General features: G+C 38.8%; 1 protein-coding gene across 4 annotated transcripts in view; it reads right to left on the bottom strand.

Moving 5' to 3' along the window:
* The window catches only part of ksr1 (kinase suppressor of ras 1), a 102,233-nt gene that overhangs the window by 54,266 nt on the left and 24,586 nt on the right, over positions 1 to 23,381 (bottom strand). For all 4 annotated transcript variants that reach the window (XM_031895788.1, XM_031895789.1, XM_018091131.2 and 1 more), the window contains 1 exon segment: positions 1,510 to 1,650. In XM_031895788.1, the coding sequence (XP_031751648.1) occupies positions 1,510 to 1,650 (141 nt within the window).

Raw genomic sequence — 23,381 nt, 5'->3', positions numbered from 1 at the left:
ATCAACAAAAGAATGCAATCCCTATTTTACATTTGAAGAACTATATGTGCTTGAATTCACTCCATATGCCAGGGAAAACATTAACAAAAGAAAAATTATAATGGTCCAAATTAAATAATGAGCTGCAAAAGTCTCTTTTCTTTGGAAAACAGATTGCATGTAACAATCAGGAACCAGCGTGCAGCATCCAGCTAGCAACAGTGGTAAGCAAAGCTTGTATGGGGGAGGAGAGGGTGTTAATCAGCCTGAAAGTGCTAATGAATTTTCACAATCTGCAGAAGAAATGGCAAAATGAGGCTTACAAATTCTGTGAGCTACATACATAAATTAAAAAGACATCAGTAGTTTAAATTGCCAGATCTTTTCTAATGCACAGCAATAAACTTGGCAACAAACATGACGTCCCCAGCTTTGGCTGCACATAAAAACTAACTATATACCATTAAAATGCTAGTGTTATGCTTCCCTCTGTGAGAGCAGCGTAAAAACAAAAAACACAGCAAAAACGGTCACCTGGGACAAGCTGCCATATCATTTATTAAGGTCTCAAACTAGACAAACATTAAGTGTACAAGGTTTCGTACGTTATCATCGGTGCGTGATGGCCAGCTTAAGACTTTAAAACAGTATTTTGGTGACAATGATAAAAAGCTAGAGATTGGAAATGTTAAGACACACATCTGCATTAGGTGGTAAAAAATGTATTATTTGGACAATAAATTATTATTAGGATTGATTAAATATGACCAACAGGTTTTTAATGCATATATAATGAAATACCTTAATTCAGAAAAATAAATTATATAAACATACATATACATAAAAAGCAAAGGCAAATATCCATTCTGAACAGACTACTGGGCCTAAGGTAAATGTAAAGTGTAAGGCTCTAAAAAAAATTTTGTAGCAGCAGCAGAGACCATGCATTCTTTTTACACTTTTGGTTGCAAATAGGGGCTATACATGTAGTGGTTTTCAAGAGTGCTGAACTTGATTATGTTATCTGTTTGCCAGCAAAGCTAAGGGTGAAGACACATGGCACGATTAATCAACGCAGCTTCTTTAAAAAGTTGCGGCGACTAATCACGCACTGCAAAACATGTGCGATTAGTCACGCTGACTTATATATTAATCTATGGAAGCTAAATCACAGTGTTTAACATAAGTTTTTTTTTTTTTTTTTTTAAATGTCGCAGCAACTAATCGCCATGTGTTGTCTTCGCCCTAAATGGTTTAAGGCCCAATACTGGGCTTTCATACAAATGACATAATAATATAACATTTTTATAGCACTTTTCTCTAGTGGGACTCAAATCACTTAGTACATTAGTGATGCAAAACATGTTTCCTATTGTAATGAAAAAACTTTCACCCACTGATAAATTTGCTTTTAAAAATCCCATAGAAATGAATAGAAAGTGGGTGAATTTTATGTATTAAACTCACATTTTGATAAATCTGTCCCTGGGTCTCTTGCAGGTGAAAGATAATAAAAAATAAAACACTTACATGGACAACTTCATTTCTCACACTGATAGTGTGTAACCAGTCACTGACTCTTGGGTAGCTGTTCAGTATTTCTGTTCTCTCAACATGAGGCACATGAAGCTTGCATTGTAGCTGCTTGCTTATGTAGTTAATCAGCTTTGCCTGTAACAGTTATACAATAACCAATTAGTTCACAGTGGTTGATAGCATATGTAGCATATGATGAAAGACTGGAAAAAAAAAACAGAAAGAGTCAAAACTTACTACAATGTTAACAATACAAAGTAACATGCAGGAAGGTTTAGATTATGAACTCAGTCTCAGCCCATTGCATGGGCAGATGTGAATGATAGAATAGGTACAAGAACTATATATATAAGGCACTTTATATGTAACCACATTCATAAACAAGTTAAAAAGAATAGTCAGCTTGCCCATTTTGGATCACTCAAAGGTATGACAACCTATGTTAAAGGTAAATATTTTTGATTGTTGATTATAATTACCTTTTACAAATTAATATTTAACTTTCTATATAAACAACTAAGCCAAGCAATGGATAAAAAAGATTAATTCTCAGTTTGTCTAGAATTAAGGAGGAGCTAAACAAACACTTAAAATACCCAAACTCAGTGGAATTGCACCAAAAGGCTATTGTAACTATGGAAACCTCTATACAAAGACAACACTGTGACCTAACAAGCAAAAAGCCTGTGCTTTATAGTGACCAGGTGAAATTGCACCAAAAGTCTATTGTAACCATGGAAACCCCTATACACAGACAACACTGTGACCCAACAAGTGACCCAACAAGCAAAAAGCACTTGCATTATAGTGGCCAGAAATAAGGAAAAGTGCAAACATTCAAAGTTCCACCTGTAACCAGTGTTAAAATGTTAATGTAAAATAAAAGTGAAAGTGTGTAAAGATCCAAAACAGTGTAACCAATGTTAACATTGAGGTACTTTTTCTCAATACTAGGCAAATTTGTACCTGGGCAGTAATACCTAGCAACCAGGGGCTCTGCTACCATGAGGTGAGTTGAGAAACTCGTCTTAGGTGGCAGCGCCCCCAAAGTTACCAGGGGCGGCAAAAATCCACTCCTGGTAACTTTAAGAGCTGAATTTTCCGATCAACTGTGCTCTCTACACTAGCAATGTGGCCTCCTCTAGACCTTTTTCAGCCAGCTGCAGGTAAAACAATGAAAGCTAAATGTTGGTCATTGTTTGCCATTTGCCCCAGTGCAAATATGGGCCTAGGAGAGAAGTGCTTAACTGAACAACAAAGATCACTACTCAGGAATGATTTATAATCATTTTCATTTGCCCTGGCCCCAACTTTTTCCCTATGACTAATATTTGTCTTGCATGTTGAGCTGACATCTTGGACAAATATTGGTAAAATAATATACCTTGTTGTCTGTCTTTTTTAAACATATGTGCCATTACATTAGCCATTGTTCCCTGTGAAGATATCAGCAAGTTGTTCTGTCTTCATAAACAAAATGCATCTTAGGCAACAGACAGTAAGACGAGACCCTGCAGTGTTTTTTTTGTATTTTAATTTAATATCAATGCAACTGGAAGATATGTGGCAGCCACTGAGCAATACATTTGCTAATACTCACATCACTGCACTGCTTGTTGGTTTCTCCAGAACATAGGTTATATTGAGCACTGATGTGTGCCTAGTGGCTTGTCTACACCACATTGTGGGTTAGACTGAGTATTTCTTTCTTTGTTTTGGGTAGAAATTATAGTATAATATTCTTTCTAGCTGCCATTTAACCTTAGAATGAGGAGCTCCTCACAGTTGTATCTTAATTAGTTAGGCCTTGAAAGTTTTACTGTTTTCTCCCTAAAGCTCCTTAGTAAATGCTCAAAAGTTCCCAATGGTATGACTACTCAGTTACATTTACAAAGGTTGGCAATTATGCAAGTATGCTATGCTTACTGACTCTGGTTGCTGTGGGAACCCCACCTTGGAAGTGAACGTAGCTGAAGGGTAACTCAGCATCCATGAATTTAATGAATGGTGTCAATCCAGTGGTGTCAATTCAGAGGCTGGTGGGCAGGTTTGAAAAGCAAAGGGGCAGTCACTGTGGTGAGGGACCCCTAAGGTGGTAGCCCTGGTGGGCCCAGTCCGACACTGACCACAACTGTGTTTGCAGTTGTAAATATATATTTATAAAACTAACAGAAGAAACATACAAAAACTAGGAGGAATCATGTAAAAAAAATTTCAGTCTTCACCCAGTATCGGAGAAACACAAACCATATAACACAAATAATGTTGGTAAGCTAATTATTATTTGCACTGGATATTTCATACTGACATATTTTATCATTATCCTTTATTTATATAGCCTGAACATATTCCACAGATATTTAGACCAAGTAATTAAAATTGTTTAAGCCCTACATCAGATGATACAGTACTACTTCAGTAGCTAAGGGCCACATTTGACTGAGAACTAGAGAAGAGGGCCACATAGTGGGATGCCTATGTCTGCAAAACAGAAGCCTGTCATGGATACCTTGTGCTGTTTTCAAACACAGTAATAAACCAAATTCATGGAAAAAGTGTGACACCATCAACCCCAAATTTCTGTTTTCAGTAGAGCCTGGCAGATGCAGCTCTGAGACAATGCAAATAGCATTTATTATAGCTCTTGTTCTGAGCCCGTATATAGATTGGAAAAAAAATTAGCAGAGGAAAACATTTCTTGCTTGCACTGCATAGAATTTCCTATTCTATCACACTGTCAAACAAAAGCTCTACACAGACAGTGTTCCAACAAATGTAAAAGGGAAGCAAGTACATCTGATGCACTTCTTTCATAAAGGTTCCCATACACCTTAAGATCCGCTCGCTTGGCGATCTTCTCCCGATATCCCCTACCTACGGGTAGTCGATATCGGGAGAATCCAGGCTAATTCGATCGTTTTATTACAGCGGGTATAGGCAAAGTCGATCTGACTAGATTTTTTAACCTGCCCGATCGAGATCTGGCAGATTTCAGGCCAGATATCGGTCGGGCAGGCCCATCGGTAGTGCCCACACAGGCCGGTTAGCTGCCAAATTGGTCTAAAGGACCGATATCAGCAGCTAGAATAGGCCCGTGTATGGGGACCTTTAGGCTGAACTTCTCCCCCCCCAAAAAAATCATAAAGTTACCCAGGCCAATTAGAACTGACAGCATGGCTCTTAAGGGTTTCAATTAAGAAAAATTAAGACTTTTTCCAGCTGAGACATTTAGAGCATCTCAAATTATCCACTTTCTATAATGTTGCTGGAGTACTACTGACTCAAGTGATGTTTTGAACTCCTTCTACAAAAAGTGTGTTAATATGGCTTCTTCTAAAAGTACAGTTTAAATCCTATATAAGCGGTTTAACACACCAGATCGAATAACAGATTGTGAATATATCAGATTATGGGAGTTAGAGAGAGCGACTGGATTAAATTACCTCAGAAAAAGCTTTATAAGCACCGAAATGCTGGAGTCAGGATGTTACTCCAGATAAAATAACAAAATATCTACTAGAGCAGTGCTGTCCAACTGGCGGCCCTCGACCCCCCTCTGTGTGGCCCCCCACCTGTCTGACTGCTTTGATGGCTTAACTTTGTGTTAGCTTTAAATGGTATCAGTACTGAGATTAACTGGCCCCCTGCATGGTTATCACCTCAGATTCAGGCTGTAATCCCTCTGTATTGTTTAAAAATTTAATCCCCTGTGTTGTTCACACCTTTTAATCTATGCATTGTTCACCCCCTGCAGTGTTCACACCTCAGGCTCAGGCTGTAATCACCCACATTGTTCACTTCTTCACACCTCAGACATTGTATGTACTGCCCGTCCTATGCTGCCTGTGTATAGGCAGCATAGGGTAGGCAGAGTATGGCAGATAGGCAGCATAGGGCAGGCAGAGTATGGCACCCACAGGCAGCATAGGACAGGCAGAGTATGGCACACACAGGCAGCATAGGGCAGGCAGAGTATGACACACACAGGCAGCATAGGGCAGGCAGAGTATGGCACATAAGCATCATAGGGCAGGCAGAGTATGGCACACACAGGCAGGGTAGGGCAGGCAGAGTATGGCACATAGGCAGCATAGGGCAGGCAGAGTATGGCACACAAAGGCAGGGTAGGGCAGGCATAGTATGGCACCCACAGGCAGCATAGGACAGGCAGAGTATGGCACACACAGGCAGAGTGCTGCCTGTGGGAGGTGAACCTGGCAGGGGTTTGTTCTGGGAGTTTGTTAGCAGTTGGAAATAGCCATTAAATGGTTCCTAAGGTGTGTAATTATATGCTGGGGGTTGCTGTGCTATACACAGGGGAGGAGGAGGCATATGGATTTAAGGGTGTGTCTTAATATGACATAATATAATTCTTTAACATATGAATGATGGTTGATATCCTTGCAGCGACCATTGCGATAAAATGGGTGTGGTTTGAAGTAGGTGTGGTTTAAAATTGGGGAGTGGCCAAAACTGGCTTCCATTAGCGGCCCTCCACCATGTATGCGAGAGAAATTCCGGCCCTCGGGACCGCAGAAGTTGGACAGCACTGTACTAGAGGGATGGTAGCTCCCAGAGGCTGCTTCTCCTCAGGAACAATAGTTTTCATATGGTAGACATCCAAATAAAAGCAGGTCAGGGATAGTAAAAAATGATTTACGAAGGCCAGGGGCACATGGAGCGTATTGTCTACTTTCCTCCACCAGGTGTACCCAGGTGGAAGAAAGCAGACCCTTTAATGTACTCCTTCCTGTCACTATTTTAACAGGCTTACTTTGAAATAAGGCGTACAAGAAAGTGAGCAAAAAACACTTATTAGATGTTTAGTGGTCCTTCAAAAGTCAATAGAGCTTGTTCTAAAAACAATGCAAAAATGTTTTTATATACAGATGGAGATTTATTTTTATTAGACAATAACAGCCATGACAGCCTGTATCATAACAATGCAAAAATGTTTATTTTCCCATATAAATAGGGATTTGTTTTCATTAGGCATGGGTCACACAGCATACTGTAGTCACCTGATCTAACACAGCTTGATCCAGTTAGGTGCAGCAGAAAGCAAAGCAGAAAACAGCAAAAGGTAGTGGGCAAGTGGATGAGCCTCTGCGATACTGCTTCTTTACTCCAGAGAGATAACAGTTTAACAGGCTGCACACGGTTTCACTTCAGCCTATACCAAATATTATTAACCCAATTTATTTTGTTGGGGCAATAAAAACATCAAAGTTAACACTTTTCTTAGCTGGAACTTGATCGGGTGCTTCAAAATAGGGTAAGCAAGCTACTTTTTTGGTGGTCTCCGGATTGTGGCTGAACAATAAAAGTAGTGCTATGGCACAGTCATGGAAATGATGCAACAACAGGCATAAAGTTTCTGATGGATTTTTGTCAAAAATTTGCACCAAGGGTACAAAAAAAACATTTTAATGTATAGCAAAATGTGGAGCAAATTAGTTAAGCAACTTGAAAAGTTTGTTCGAATGCTCCGAGCGTATTTTCTGCTACTTTTTCGTACCTTGCAACAAAATTTGTGAGACAAAATCATATTGTCGCGCCGAGTACGAAAGTTTCGGATTCATTCAAGCTTCGTTATCGTGACTTTCCTTGGGCCAGCTTGGAGCTGCAGAGTGCCATTGATTCCTATGGGAGGCTTCCAAAATCATGTACCGAAGGATCAAAGTCGGAAAGGTTTTCCCGCTGTTTACAATCATTTGGTACGAAAATTTCGGATCGCCAATACGATATTATCATGACTAATACGATTTTTTTGTAGGCATCTTCATGATATTTGCGATCTTCAGAAATTATCGTATCCAATCCGGATTTTTCCCATTCGGGATTAGAACTCGTGATTTCATGAATGTGCCCCATAGTGTGCACAAGTTTCTTAAGGTGGATGCTACGCAGAAAACTATTTTTTGTCGCAATTTAGTGTCCTTAAAGTTTTAATCCTGTTGTGAAAACTGAAGGCAGATATTATGAATATACATCTATGCACTAATTTTTATCAGGTCCATTCATGACACTATATTAATAAAATCTGTTGTCATGCTCATAGCCATCCTTGATAAATAAAATAGATAAATATATCTATCTCAGAGTGACCTATTTAAAGGAGAAGGAAAGGTTGAATCACTTGTGGGGGGGGGGGCAAAATGTTAGCGCCGCATATAGGGGCATGCCGCCCCTAAATTTATGCCGTCCTAGGACCGGGCCTTTGTAGCATCACCCCCCCCCCCGAATCCAATTCTGGTAAAATAAACATATTTTAGATTTTTTTTTTGTCACTTCAGACAGAACTCTGTCTGTTTGTCTCTTTGATTTGTAATTGCAGTTCCACAAGGAATCCATATCAACACTATACGCCCATTTAAAACCCTGGGGAGGGGTGGCAAGACGTGGTATTAAACTGATGATGAGATAAGTTTCTAAATAAAATCTTAAGCTGTGAGGAAGGCAGCACAATACAATACGCAGATATAATAAATAAATGGCATAGAAGGTTAACTTGACATATAACAAATATCTAATGGTAGTCCCATTCATTTACATTTGAAATAACTACTGTAAAAATATTTACAAAGTGAGAGTGATGGGGTTGGGTGCAAAAAAAAACAAAACAACTCACTTTGGGGCTGGTAGGGGCCATGGAAAAACACAGCAAGCAATGTAGATTGTAAGAGGGAGGAGCATGGAGGGTCCCAAGTGACTTCAAGTGTGTACATAAATACAACATCTAATACTTGCTGTCTTTTATCATAAGGATAAGAGAACTGACCATATTGCATAGGTAGTTGCTATAAATGGATTTTAGCAGTGTGGCAACTGATGAAAGTAATAGTCTGCTAAACATGAAAACAACCAAACACAGGTATGTACTGGTGCTTTTATGCATATTACATATTTAGAAGTGTAAAATATGAACTTTAGTTGTTATGACAATATCACAGAGTGTGTGCTTTAGGCAGCATGTTTCCACAGAAACAGTGACATATGGATAGGGGGCGCTGACATTTCTGGCCTGATTACAGAGACATCCTAAACGACCCATGTGACATTGCCCTAAGGCTGCTTTTGCACATCCAAACTTGCGAATATAGACATTAGCCGACAGTCATGTTACAGCATGCATTTTGCTTACTCACAATTTTAATCTGAGATTTCTCATGGGGATAAAAAACCCTCAAGGGAAGCAGTAAGGACTATTCCAAACAGAAAATATGTCAGTGTGGAATTGGTCTTTTAGTTATCCATTTCTCCTACCAAAATCTAACAGGCACTGTTACATACTCATACCATTAGGCCAGAGGTAGAAACCTTGTAATTTGCTGGTCAATGTTCTAATTGGTCAGTATGACGTCTCTGTTTTGCTTGGTAATGGTCTTTCCCTGAATTAATCCAGTGATGTTATAACACTGTCACATTGTGAAAAGCAAGCAGAAATACAACAGTCATTGTGTTTGTATTTAAAAAATTAAACCAGCCTTCCATCACAATTAAGGCTAATGGCAAACAGGTTGTTTTCCTATCTGATTTATAAATGTGAGCACCCTGTCAGCAAACATACAGTCCAGATTTCAGAGCAAAAAAATCATAATTTCAACAAAATCTGCTCTGTGAGTGCACTTTAGGCTGATACAAGGTGTGGAAGGCAGTGCATCAGCTTTTCTCCACTAACATATATACACCACCTGTGTGCCATAGCCTTAGATTTTTTTTTCTGCCAAACAAGAAAGGAAAATATTTTCTTCATGGTAATACATTCTCTTTAGTTTCTGTGTCAAGGATTTTGGAAGGTCACCTAATCTAGCAGTAAGCTGCTACATCAGGTGCTACTCTCTCTCAGCTAGATGCTCATTAACTAGCCTTTAGCCCTGGCGCAATGGTGACTAGACATTTTTACACACACTATAAACAAGCTGTATTTACTTTAAGGAGGGGAAGAGTCAACTGGTAGAAAGAATGCTGTTTGACAAAACCCAATATGTAGGTCAGTACATAGCCAGACATAACATTAGGACAGTGTTGGAGAAATAAAGAATCTATAAAAAAAAAAAAAGATCATTTGATTAATCTGACAAGATTAATTGGCAGAATGACTTTGAACTGATGAGGTACTGTTATTGCTGCTCTCTTTCTTGGAAAAAAAAAAAGACTCTCACTAGTACTTACAGAAAAAGTATTTTATATGAAAGTTAACTCCTCCCCTTCTAAATGCTTAACTCTCAAATGGTATATGTCAAATAGTGACTTATTCAAATCTAAAATTAAGAAATTCAATATTAATTTGTTTTATTTCCCTTCTTCTCATATAAACTCTTCAAGGCAGGCCCCAGACTTTCTAAACCAGTGTTTTTCAACCTTTTTTGGGCAAAGGCACACTTGTTTCATGAAAAAAATCACGAGGCACACCACCATTAGAAAATGTTAAAAAATTTAACTCTGTGCCCAGCAGCAGTGCCCCCCTAGTACATTGGTGCCAAGAGCAGTGCCCCCCTAGTACATTGGTGCCCAGCAGCAGTGCCCCCCTAGTACATTGGTGCCAAGAGCAGTGCCCCCCTAGTACATTGGTGCCCAGCAGCAGTGCCCCCCTAGTACATTGGTGCCAAGAGCAGTGCCCCCCTAGTACATTGGTGCCCAGCAGCAGTGCCCCCCTAGTACATTGGTGCCAAGAGCAGTGCCCCCCTAGTACATTGGTGCCAAGAGCCAGCCCCCCTAGTACATTGGTGCCCAGCAGCAGTGCCCCCATAAGTCAGTGTGCCCCGTGGCCCCCCCTAATACATTGGTGCCCAGCAGCATTTTACTTCTGCTCTTCGGCGGCTTCTCCGGTGGCTTCAGCAGCATCTTTGTATGCCTCAGGCGCGACGCCTCTGCACTTCTGCCTACACGCGACCGCACACAGGCCCTTTTATAACGTTGCGCCCCGTGCGTACTGACGTCACCCGTACACACGGGGCGCAACCAATGACAGGGCCCGGATTTTATTAAAGGGGCCCGAGCTACTAAGAAAAACTGTAGCATCGCCGGGCCCCCTTTGAAAGTAAAAATTGCGGCCCTGCCTACGGCACACCAGTCAACATCTCGCGGCACGAACAGCGGTTGAAAAACGCTGTTCTAAACTATCTATTTCTAGATACACAATTTTACATTTGCCTGGAGCATCAAAAAACCTGAAAAGCTGTACCATGTTACCCACAAATGGTAAAGTGACACTGTTTATTGTCCAACTGATGCCTGATGAAATCTTGCATGTACCATTTAGCCAATAAAGGTTGCTCTGGGACAGGCTCAAGGAGCATACTTCAGTAAAGCTGCTGAGCAATGTATCAACTAAGGTATCAAATGGTAATGGAAAGTTAATGATCTGGCTAACTGAACAGCTACTGGGAAACTGGAGAAGGGGAAAGTTTATAAATTTTTAAAACTTAAATTTAAGAAAAAATAGTAGAAAAAGGCAACAAAACAGTTTCTGGTATACAATGTGAAATCAACAAGTTTTTGAAGGTGAATTGCCCCTTAATTGATTCTAGAATAAAAGGAATATGGTTGCACACAGTAGTTTAATCGGATCATTGGATGGCAGTGGGTTGCTGGGAGTTATACTGAAAAAAACTCTACAATTTTGTGTGTGTGTATGTATGTAACTATGTAACTATTAGGCTAGAGACTCTAAACAGTAACTAATATTGTACACACTTTTTATGCTCATCCATCAGTACTGCCCTGAGGAGGTTTTTACAAATGTAAATAAAGTGAATTCAGTGATAAAGTCATTTGGGCTTAATATCTTTATGAAGACCACACAGCAAGTATTTGATGTAACAGTTACATCATTTTATAGAAAAATAAAAATAGAAAGTAAGCAACGGAAAGATCACTGAAAGAAATGCAGTTATGTCCACATTGTCAGGTTTATCATCTAAATGTCTACATTTGCACAGCATAAGACTAGACTTATTGAACCAGTGTCCTTCCAGCTGTTACTGCACTGTACCAAGTGGCATGGCCTCACTCACATGATGAGTGGCACAGGTTAGAAAGGCATTGAGAGATTAGCAATTTACAAGATTCATCATATCAAAACAGCATCTCTGAATAAGCTGTCCTTAGCGAAACATGTCAAGCATAACATTACTTCCCATCACAGCAGAGAGTGGATGCGCAGGTGGAATGCTTGAGGAGGGAGATGCTGGCAGAACCCATCTCCTCGTTTTGCAAAGGTTCACCCCATGATCTGCATTATAGTGCTGGAGAAAGTGACTGTTTGATATGAGCTATAAGTGTCACTTATAGTAAATAAATGATCTGAAATTGTACTAATGTACTGTTTTGTTATCAGGTATCTTTTAAGATGCTAAGGGTAGTGCCACACCAGGCGAATGCTTAGCCTGTGAATACACACAGGCCAAGAATCTGTCCCTACGATCCTAACAGCTTTCTTAAGTGGCTGCACCTTGGGTAACTGCATCAGGGAGTGGTGTTTGGCACAGAAATGCTGGAGTATGCATTTTGGCAGCAAAATTCCCTTTGTGTGCCTGCCCCCGAGAGTGTTGGACTGGCCCACCAGGATACCAGGAAAACTCCTGGTGGGTCCGGGTGTCAGTGAGCCCTCCTGTTCACCCAGCCATTTTCCTTGTATGCCTATACCATGGTCATTCCTCATTTCTATATGAGAACAAAGAAAAGAAGGAAGAATAGATAATAACATGTATGGGGAAGTGATTAAAAGATAAATATTGCGAGTGAAGAGAGAAGTAAAAATCTTTGGAGACTGGGCCCACATTCTAAGGTTTTCTGGTGGGCCCCTGGCACCCCAATACGACACTGCTGGCCGATGCACTGGCTCTGGGGCAGGCACATCAGAAAGCTGTTAGGAGTGTAGGTGTTACACTAGCCTATTATTTTTTAAGAAAGCACTACAGCACTCTGTATTAATTACTACAGCACTGTATAAAAACAGAAAAATCTGTGCAAAGAAAAAAACAATCTGAGGGTTTATTTCACATTTAATTTCACAAATATTCTTTTGTCTTGTAATTTTAACTTTGTTGTACATTGTACACTGTTTATTTTATGGTACAACAATTTGAATATATCTTGAACAACAGAGCAGCAATCACTAAAAACATAAGTTCTCCGATCAACCCACTAGGTCACATGCAAACAAAATATAGTTGTTTGTGGACATTTCAAATATAACAGTAATTAAAAGCAAAAACACACTTTATAATGCAGCATTTTCAGCTACATGATTTCTATAGATGTTAGTGGCTGGCACCTGTAAATCATGCCAATCATGTGAATATTTAAAAGCTTAATTTTAAGGGGATTTGAAACCTGAAAACTGAAGATACTGTACGGTAATGACAGACCACACCATCCGCCAAGATGGCTAATAACACTGCATCAACAACTCAGGTTGCCATAGTGACAGCTAGTCTGGATTTTTGGCCTAAGTCCAAGCTTCTCTTGAGATGACTATTTATTTTCTCTATCTGCTTGGAAATGTCTCGATATGAAATATTTTTCTCACATGCATTTAACCAAATGTAACACAATGTTTTAAACAGATATTATATATAACATGTCACACTTATAGACATACCTGTAATGTTATGTAGACTACATTTTCTCTGCTTCAAAGGAAATCAGTAACTAAAGTAGACCAATGAGGTCCCAAATTCCTTACATAAAATAGACACTTCCACACCCATTCGTTCCTTCAACATTTTGACAGAGCTATGCCTTTTCCCACCTAAGATACAGGGGGTCATCTAAATAATATCAACTTCAAAAGTCAACAAGGCCACAGAAAGAAATACATAAAAAAGGCAGAATATATTTTTCTATCAAATATCTAAAGGTTGAATAAATATCTACTGATTTCCAAACATACACGGTTTCCAAACAAACAACGCCACTATTACCTGGCTCTATGTAATATTTAATGAACCTTCACAGATCAGTAAAATGAGACTGCCTGACTAGGCAATCATCCATGGACAAGAGAGCTTATGTGCTGTCACTTTCAATCATATGCCTTGCAGTTATGCCATCTCACGCATTCATTTGTCAGGCAGATAACACAAAGCTGATCCACTTCTCACAGCAATGATATGGAGAAGCTACAAGAATATTGATGGTCTAATAAAAATGTACACAACTTATGTAGCTCAGTATTACATAAAGCATTTAGCTCTTACAGTTACTGGGTACTTTATAAATACAGAGGAGCAACAAAATAGGTTAACGCTGTCTAATTTACAAAGCAACACAGTACAGGGAAATGAGCCATTATACCTTATATCTATCCCCATTTGTGACTAATGAAAATATTAAAAAGTGGAAGTATAATTATTTGTAGTGTTTCCCTAGTTTCTGGGAAGATGTAGATAACTTTGTTATCACTTTCAGGGCTATAAAAGATGCAATTCTCTGAGTTCCTTAACAAAGCACCAGCAGGGGGCATAGTCTGCTAGCCAAGGATGTGATTTAACGTCACTGAATATAACCAGCTAAAACCACTTATAGAATGATATAGGAAAAGCTTTAACGGGGACAACATCCTAAGTTTTATTAAAAATACATGTATTTTGTTGCTGCTACTTGTAAAGCTGAGATTTATTAGATACCATGGGACTGTTTCCAGCATATTATTTCTTGCTCTTAGTCAAATACTAAATATAGTTCTTTTTGACTAAATCTTACGTAGAGATCTTATGTAGAGATTATTGCTGCAACTATGCGAATGTATCTGAAATATTGTTTTATATGAAACATTCTGTTAAGAAGAAAACAAATGGCAAAAAAATAAGATCCAGTGAGCCATTAAAGCAGAATATTTTGTCACTATATAAAATAAAGGACAAAAAAAAAAGAAAAAAAGAAAAACTAAAACCTTTCTGAACTGGAATTTTCTGATACAGGCAATAAAAAGGAAATGTGTTGCAGCTCTCATAAAACTACAGTGAACCAGGAAACTAACAATGTGTTCCGCCCAACTGTCAAAGCTCGGTTTCAGAGTCACTGTATTAAGTCTCTTGCCAGAGGCAAAAGATTGGAAGCTCTGGTATGCAGGCAGATCACATTGCATCTTGTTTTGTTTGGGTGTTACCATGTTCAACTTTCTTACATATTAGAGACACAACAGATAACAGAAACTCTCCTGAGTTTTGAATATGTATAATGCCGGTGCCTGAAACTCCTATAGTTTAAAATTTTTAATATAAAACAAGAAGGGGCATGGGTTTATTTATATTTTTTTTATTTACCCAGCTAAAACAGAATTAAATGAGGTATCAACAATCTCTAACCCTCTAACTGTTGCTGAACTACAACTTCCAGCGTCCCCAAATAGTTAAACAGCCAAATGTTGGATAACATAGTTTAGACTGAACAAAGCACTCGTCCCTAGCACACACAAACTCCCTAAATGCTGACAATTTCTGGCGCCCCAGTTTTTGATAAATTACAGTTCCAAACGTTTTTGGAACACCCCTGCCATTCACAAAGTCAAGGTACAATACTGGGATTTAAAGTAACTTATTTTTAGTTGTTTCTACTCATTACAATTGAATCTGTATGCTTAGGTTCCAGGTGAATGCACGTATATACGCTCACAAACCTGCAATACCTTGACGTGACTAAGTCTATTTTAAAGTGTTTCTGAGAACCTGTTTTCCATTTCTGGTCTGCATTAGATCACACAATTCTGCAGTTCTGGGTGGCTTCCAAAGTTTCATACTAGCTTTACGGACTTACAACAAAAAGGACGGGAGTGAGGGAGCACTCCAAGGCTAAGTAAAATGAAGTGCAACTGATCTGTCCAAATTAACTGTAACATATAAAATTATATGTTAAACATACAGAATTGCATACCAATTCTAAATTTTAAATAAAGCAACCAATAACGGATACAAAAGGTGAAAAGGGACCTGCCCAAAAGAGCTTACAGTATCTGTGCAAGAGCATATAGCTTTAAAAACAGAAACCCCTGTGCATTGATCAATCTTCTTTTTTCTATTTTGTATATTGTAGCTTAACAGTAAATGAGTAAACAACTGACTGACTGTAGAAATATTTAGATTTCAGTGAAATATTGACCTTTTATTATATTTCTGTTAATATAACAGATCATCTACCAAGAGATTATTGCTACTAAACAACAGCTACTGAGTTTCATTGTGAAGATATTTTTAAGAATTTAAAAGAATACAAATATTTTGATAGCAAATCTTTAGTATCAGCATTTTGTTCGCCTAGCACTTGCCTTTTCATGTGGGTGCATGCATGTTACATGAATGTTGATACATGACTTGTGCAATGCATAGAGGGATAAAAAAATTAACCAGTAAAAGAGATCCATTTCATGATATATTTTCAAATGTCTAAATACATAAAACACCCTAAGCAAGATGACATTTCCAGACATGTACAGAGTGGTGTAACTAAAAATTACTTGGCCCCACAACAAAATAATGTCATGGCTAATAAGTTGGAATAAGATATTTTATCATAAATATATCTAGAAACCTTTTATAATCATGCATCTACTTTTGTTGTTTGTTTTGATTTTGTAAAACAAATAAAATCTACCTTTAAAAAAAAAGAAACCTTTTATAAATCAGTACCACTAGGCCCTCTATATCTCTTGTCCTGGGCCCAAAGCAGTCATAGGGCCCAATTCCGCTATTGTTACGGCTCTATGTGGACATACATAGAAACAAATCCCAGTCTGGGAAAAAAGAAATTTAAGCTAATCTTTAAATCCAAACAGCATTGCTTTTGCCATGTTAAACTTTCTATTTCAAAAGCGCTGAGTTATGTGACCCAGCTCTAAGGGAACTTGGGTTATTGTTACTTTGCAAGAGACTGCCATTTATGCACAAGTCAAAGGGATACAATTAGAAAAATTAACAATATAGTCCTTGTGCAAGAAGACTGATTTTGATGACACTTGACCATTCCAAGCTTCAATCTACAGTCATCACAGACAAGGAAACCAGTAAATACATTTGCTGGCTGCTGCTGCTGCATAGCACTGAATTTTACTACTGTAAAATTGTACTTGGCTGGTTGTTCCTACCTTCCAGGCTACGGCAGTTTTATTTACCACAGATATTATTAAGAAATTACATTTATCACTAAGGCAAAACCAAGTTCTCAAAAAAAGGTGCAGCTCTTCTCAGGTGGTATCAATTCATTCATTGATCGTGTGATTATTTAAGTGTAGTTCAGTTCTATAAATCTGCAAGACAACCTGGATGGAACAAATATTTTCCTGAAAATATGCCTCATCTCAGCACAATATGGCCTTTCTGCCTATCACAGCTCTTTCTGCTTTCCCTGACCCCCCCCCCCCCCCCCCCCACTACTCTCCATCTCCACCCCAACTCTTTCCACTGAGTTTTATGCCTTCTCTAGCTCTTCATCTCTCCCTTCCCAATATCTAATAAAACCTTTTTGTGTGTTTTTAGACAATGATTTCACCTGCTCAGTTCCAATGTACATTGCAAGCCCTGTCCAGCAGCATGGAGCCACACAGTGATTGCATAAACCCACACATGTACTTCCTGCTGGTTTGTGTAATCACAGTGTGGCACCATGCTGCAGGACTGAAAATGCTTTCAATCAATACTGGAACAAAGCTGGAATAGTAACATGGTAAACAACAGCCAATGGGGTAACATAAGCTTTGTCTAGGATTTCCTCCCACACTCCAACAACATACAAGCAGGTTAACAGGCTTCAGATGAAACTGATCCATGTGAGTAATGGTGTCCTTAGTTCTGCTGGGGCTAGGACTGATACATAATCTCTGAAAAGTGCTGAGTAAATGTACTGGTGCTATATAAATAACCAATAATAAAGAAATAGTAATTAAGGAAAGTCTTCTAATTATACAACTGAACTTGGACAGCTCGAAGCAGCAACCCTGATGGATCATCAGACTAGTTACTTTTATATCAGAACAGCTTTCACCATAATTGCTTTGTCTATAATACATAATTATAATACTGTTTGCGGCCTGACCTATTTTTCAGTGCTTTCAGGAGACATAAAGTCCTCATGATCCTTAATAGGTCACTAATTTACTTTCCTCATGGGTACATAATGCTGACCAGGCTCTAGGGAAGGAACTTCTATCCCTCTTGTCTTCTAGATGTTGAGGCTGCGGCCTTGTCCATTTCCACCAAAGGTCCTAGGTTAACAATCTGTTGATGTTACATGGCCTACCTAAAATTATTGTTCTGTTCATTCTGTTCAGTTCATTGCATACATCTGACAGAACAATAATCTCAGGTATGCCATGTTGCGGCTAAAGGGAATATGATTCTATTAAAAGGTTTTGATCCTTGAATACATTGTGTCTTTTTAACTATTTATTTATTGCTGCTTTTTAATACTGCACTTGATGATCTTCCCTGTTGTATTGTTTCTAGGAGTCCACAGCTATGAGAGAAGGAGGTGACTCAGCAGTTAGTTGATTGGATAAAGCGGCCTCGAATCAGGAAGTGTTGGCATACCTCAATGGAAGAGTTTGGTGTGCCTTGTGGAGGCCTCAGTTAAGGGTCTTGCAAAGTTCCTTCCAAGTAACAGATCAAATGGAATAGGTGGATTCAGGGAGATATTTACATTGTCTACATAATCATACTTTTCACAACCATCACTTAGACACAAACACTGACACAGGGACATAGCATAAGATCATATAAATATACATGCAAACACATATCCATATGCAGTACAGAAGTTTAATTAAAATGATATAAAATTGTTTCTCAATGGGTCTGCTTACAGGATAGTGAAATATGAAATAACTGTTGCCTTCCCCTAACACAAATTCTTCTTATGTTTTAATCTTTTCACTGTTGCTGAGGTAATATAATTGTATTCTGTACTTCCCTCAGCCCTAAGTGCCTTTCTACTGCTGTCCTAACTTACAATGGCATTTCCTTATGACTATAAAATCTAGTGTGAACATTTGCCTCCTCAAGAAAACAGTCAACATATGCAAAGCTCGATGTTTCCAAAGACAAAGCAAAAGTAACACCAAGTGGCAAAACCACTCGTGAACTGTGTGCAAACCTGTGAAATACCCCCAAACTGTATTGCTGCAAATGTTCTCAACAAAATGATAAATGAATACTTATGGAAACAGAATTTTTCACCGCTAAAATTGTTTCCCTGAATATATTCAGTTTATTTCATCAAGGATGTAATAAAACCATTAAATGCCCTGTGTTTTAAAATTGTAAAACCTAGGTGCAAGCATAAACTGCAAGATGCTGATGCAGAGGTCTGGTAACCATTGTCAGACAAGTCTGCAGGAAACAAAGGTTTTAGTACATATGAGGAAACTAGAGATAAACCACTTTGTGTGCAATCACACGCATTTTCCCCTTGAAAGAAATTCTCAGACTACTGACTACTTTGCATGTTACATTTCACCTACAGCAGTGGCCTTGCAATCGTGTATTCAGAACCTGAGTGTGATTTCACCAAGCACCTGCTCGGGTCCTGCCATCAATGCTGTATGTTCTTTTATACTTACATTATTGTAAATGCAAACAAATGAGTCATGTAGAATTTAGCATCCCTTTAATGCATGTTAAAAAAAGCCAATGCTTCTCCCCAAGGAACCATACTTTTCAGGATTTCTAGCTTCAGAGAATGAGATAAATACATTTCAAGTGATAAGCCATTTAAATGAAATTGCTAAACATGTCAGGATTTGTCAGTGCAATTTCACCCACACATTGAAACATAATATAACTCTCAGATTGTTTGAACATGTCATTTAGAAGCTTAAAAAAGGGAGAGAGAAAGCTTTCCACAAAAGTCTTAGAGCAGAACCTAAGCAAATTGCTAATTTATTGCCAGGAAACAAAGTCCCTTTCACTTGCCTTTGTAGTGACAACAATAGAGATGTGAAGCATCTAATGGAAGATTCTGAAACAGGCACATGTCACAACTCTGAAACAGCAAAACAGAACATCTGAAATGATGGAATGCATTTTTTTAATCGCTGTCAGGTCTATATTTTTAAAGAGCCACTTATTACATAGCTCATCCCTGTGTAAAACACTGCATATATAGTATGTTAAGAAGCAACTGTGAAGCTGCAATAAAAAAATGCAAACATGTTGAAAAACATAGGGGGCTCATTTATCAACAATGCGCAAGTTTGGGCAAATTTGTCCTTGGGCAGTATTATTGGCCCAATAAATAGTACCTATGGCATCTTACAGCAGCCCCTTCAACACTTGCCGGAATCCACATATTGCCTGTCTGGGTCTATTGGTAGATACAGAAATACAGAAAAACACGGAGCTGATGGTGTTTTAATATCAATCAACTACTTTTGGTTTTACAAGCCTAATTTGGGATGGTTCTGGAGTGTCTGCCATCTCTTTAAATACTACAGTTTATCCGCCCCTTTAATTTGCAGGCTCAGAGCAGCACACCTGGCCCCCACTATACTGGGAAGTTAATGTATGCTAAAATGGTTTGTTGCATGAAATTCAAAAGGATAATTTTTTTCTTAAGTCATACCGCTACTTTAACATCCTGTCACAATTGAACAGTTCCACTTTCCACACAGAAAGAAGTATCCATGAATAATTGAATAGTTTCTTCAGTTGCAAAAACAAAAATAAAATGTAATTTTAAAGGAGAAGGAAAAGTAAAAACTAAGTCAGCTTTAACAGAAAGATCTATGTAAATACAGTCATAAGCACTCACAGAAAAGCTGCACTGGGTCCTCTATCAAAAGAAACACAGGATTTCTTGTCTCCTTTTTTGTAAACATGTTCTTACGGTATCTGACTGTAAGGAGCACGGGGAGACTGGCATGCATTCCTACCTCGAGACGCGTTGGTCCCTGGTCTCCTGGAGTGAAGCGCGCTCCTGCACATGGCCGTCCTCGGCGTGCTCTGGCACGCACTGGCCCGAATCACACGCACATGCGCAGTGATGCTGGCAGACACGCTGACGTCACTTTTGGAACCAAATTCAAACTTGCTTACAATTAAATTTTTCGTTTTTTGGGTTAACATTCACCTTAAGCTTGACTGGCAATCTATTAAACTGATGTGGCTAAAATCCGTAGGCCAGATTAATACAGTAAGCATAATACTTATCTCCAAAAGTTATCATACCAGGCACAAAATGTTCTGCTTACCAAGGAATCCAACAAGGCCCCAGATACAGTGTGCCAGAGGAGATCGGGTATGGGAATTAGCACTAAAGATCTTTAAATTAGTTAATCTTTTTAATATAGTGTACTTATAAAAAGTGGAGCAAAAAAGATTTTTGATGGTAGTTCACCTTTAATAGAGGTATGCAATCACGTTATTAGTTTAAGCAATTCCTTATTTAACAGCAAATATGCCTCTGTTACAGCAAAACGAGTTCAACTAACAAAACATACACAGAAGCTATTCAACAGGTACCATCAAATCCAGGTCAAAAGTAACACATTAATGACCCAGGTCATTATTGCCTCACATAATGCTTAAATATAACTATGTTGCTAAGAAACCAACACACTGAAATTCAAACCCCAGATATGGATCATTAGCAAAGTGACTACAATTTGGTTGCCAGAAGTCTATATCTGATTCAAAGTCTGACCTTCAAATGCAGACAGTACAAAGTCACATCTCATATCATAACCAGAAACTGCTCCCTCTGTGTTTTCAGCAGATAATCACGGTGGCTTTGTACTACAATGGCTGGTACACTACTGATTAAAGGGCCAGTAACACCAAAATGAAAAGTACAAATTTGATTTTAAATACCAGTTATTACTAATCTGTAGAAGTTAGGTGATGTCATACAGGGCTGATTCTCAGCCTGAAAAAAAACACAGACTGAGAATCAACCCCTCTGCTGGCTTCAGCCTTTTACCTTGTTTGTGCCCCAGGTGCTGGCAAGGTAGGAGGCTGATGCCATTGGAGGGGCTGATTCTTAGCCTGCACAGCAATGCCATGCCAGGATTAAACAGCTCCCAAGGCAAGCCAGTGATCACCCTTCCCCCTCACCAAGCACATGCATGTGAACAAACGTTGACAAGTGGGGGTTTTTTATGGGAACCAGCAATGCCATCTCTCCACTGGCTGCTAGACTGGGGGCGTGTTTAGTAATCTGAGCTTAAAACAACTGAGCATGCCCACAAGCCAACAGCCAAAACAAATTCCTGAGCGAGGGGGCCGAGTGGGTTACAGGAAGAGAAGGAAATATAAGTGATAAAGGGGATGCTGCAGCCTTACTATTAACCTCTGGACAACCAGTGTGGCAGGTATTGAAAGATTTCAAAGAGGCTGTTCACTGACATTTTTGTGTGTGGGGTTTACATGTCCTTTAAGGCAGAAGTCTTAGCTTTGATTGTTGTGTGTGTCGTAACGGCTGAATTCTGCCACCATTTTTTATTCTTGTCTGCTTTGTGTAATGGAACCTTCCATAATACAAAGTAGAGAGTGGGGACCAAATGCTCTTTATTTTCATTTCCTGTTACAATTCCTTAATGCAGGGACTTTCTTACACATTTCCCAAGAATAATCACAGCAGTGTGCCAAAGGCATGGCTGATAACAGCAGACTAGATCAGACTAAAGGCAATAGCAGGCTCAAGCAGTTTTTCCAGTTAATCTCTTTTTAACTCCACAGTAAGCTTTAAAAAAAAAAAAAAAAAAAAAAAAAGACACTTCTTTTATAACAAATGTTGTAAAAAAAAAAAACAGACACTTCTAGTTCGATGAAAAAAGGGCCTTATTAATAGATGAAAAAGGGGCATTTTTAACAAAAAAAATTAAAGTATATACTTAATATTTACCATAAGCATGTATTCTGTATTACCCTATCTGAGTAAATACAAAACAGTGTTCTAAGGGCTCTGGCACACGGGGAGATTAGTCGCCCGCGACAAATCTCCCCGAAATGCCATCCCACCCGCAAAAATGTAAATCGCCGGTGGGATGGCATACGCGGCATTTCGGGGATATTAGTCGCCCGCAAACAGGGAGATTTGTCGCGGGCAACTAATCTCCTCGTGTGCCAGAGCCCTAAGGAAGGAATACCATGTAAAAACCTGTAAGCTATATATCTAAAACCAGGGCATAGACTTGCAAACAAATATAAAAGATAAAAAGACATTAACCCCCATATGTAATAAAGGGCAAGTTTGCCCATAGCAGCAGTAACCATAGCAACCAGTAAGATGTTTGCTTTTAAACAGGTGACCAGTAAATTCTACCTGCTGATTGGTTGTTATGGGTTCATGGGCAAATTTAGACCCTTTTATATAACCCCACCTATACAGGGCACACTTGTCATATTATGGCCTTAAACATAGCGTATTAATTGCATTTTTATGATTAGTTAAAAAGAATTTATACATAACTAAAGGGTGCCTATCTTGAAAAAAAACTTGTGCAGTCTTTGTGTAGGGGTTGTCTCAAACACACACAAACCAGTTCCTAGGTACTACTGCTAAGTCTGACAGCTACCGATTTGTTCTGTTCTACAGGACTGAAAGCAACAGAAAGAACTGAGGGCAAGAGAGTTTACAGAGTTATTAACCAGAAGGCAGCAAATAAATGCATTACATTTGAATAAAAACATTTCTTTTAAGAAATGTGATTAAAGGTTGAACAGGAAAGTAGATTGTGATGTAAAAAACAGTTAACCACTGTAAGTCTCAATACATTTTATTCTGTGTAGCGTTGTCTCAACTCCACCCACTCAAGCTCATATTCCAAACATTTTTAGCAACAGCACGAATTCTCCATGGTATCAAACAACCCACTCAACAAAAAAATTAGCCTAATTTGTCGCACAGAACTGCAGTCTTCCAGGAGCTCT

The sequence above is a fragment of the Xenopus tropicalis genome, chromosome 2, assembly GCF_000004195.4.
Source record: "Xenopus tropicalis strain Nigerian chromosome 2, UCB_Xtro_10.0, whole genome shotgun sequence".
Classification (NCBI taxonomy): domain Eukaryota; kingdom Metazoa; phylum Chordata; class Amphibia; order Anura; family Pipidae; genus Xenopus; species Xenopus tropicalis.
Note: the sequence above shows the minus strand (reverse complement) of the source record. Positions and strands in the feature narration are given on the sequence as shown.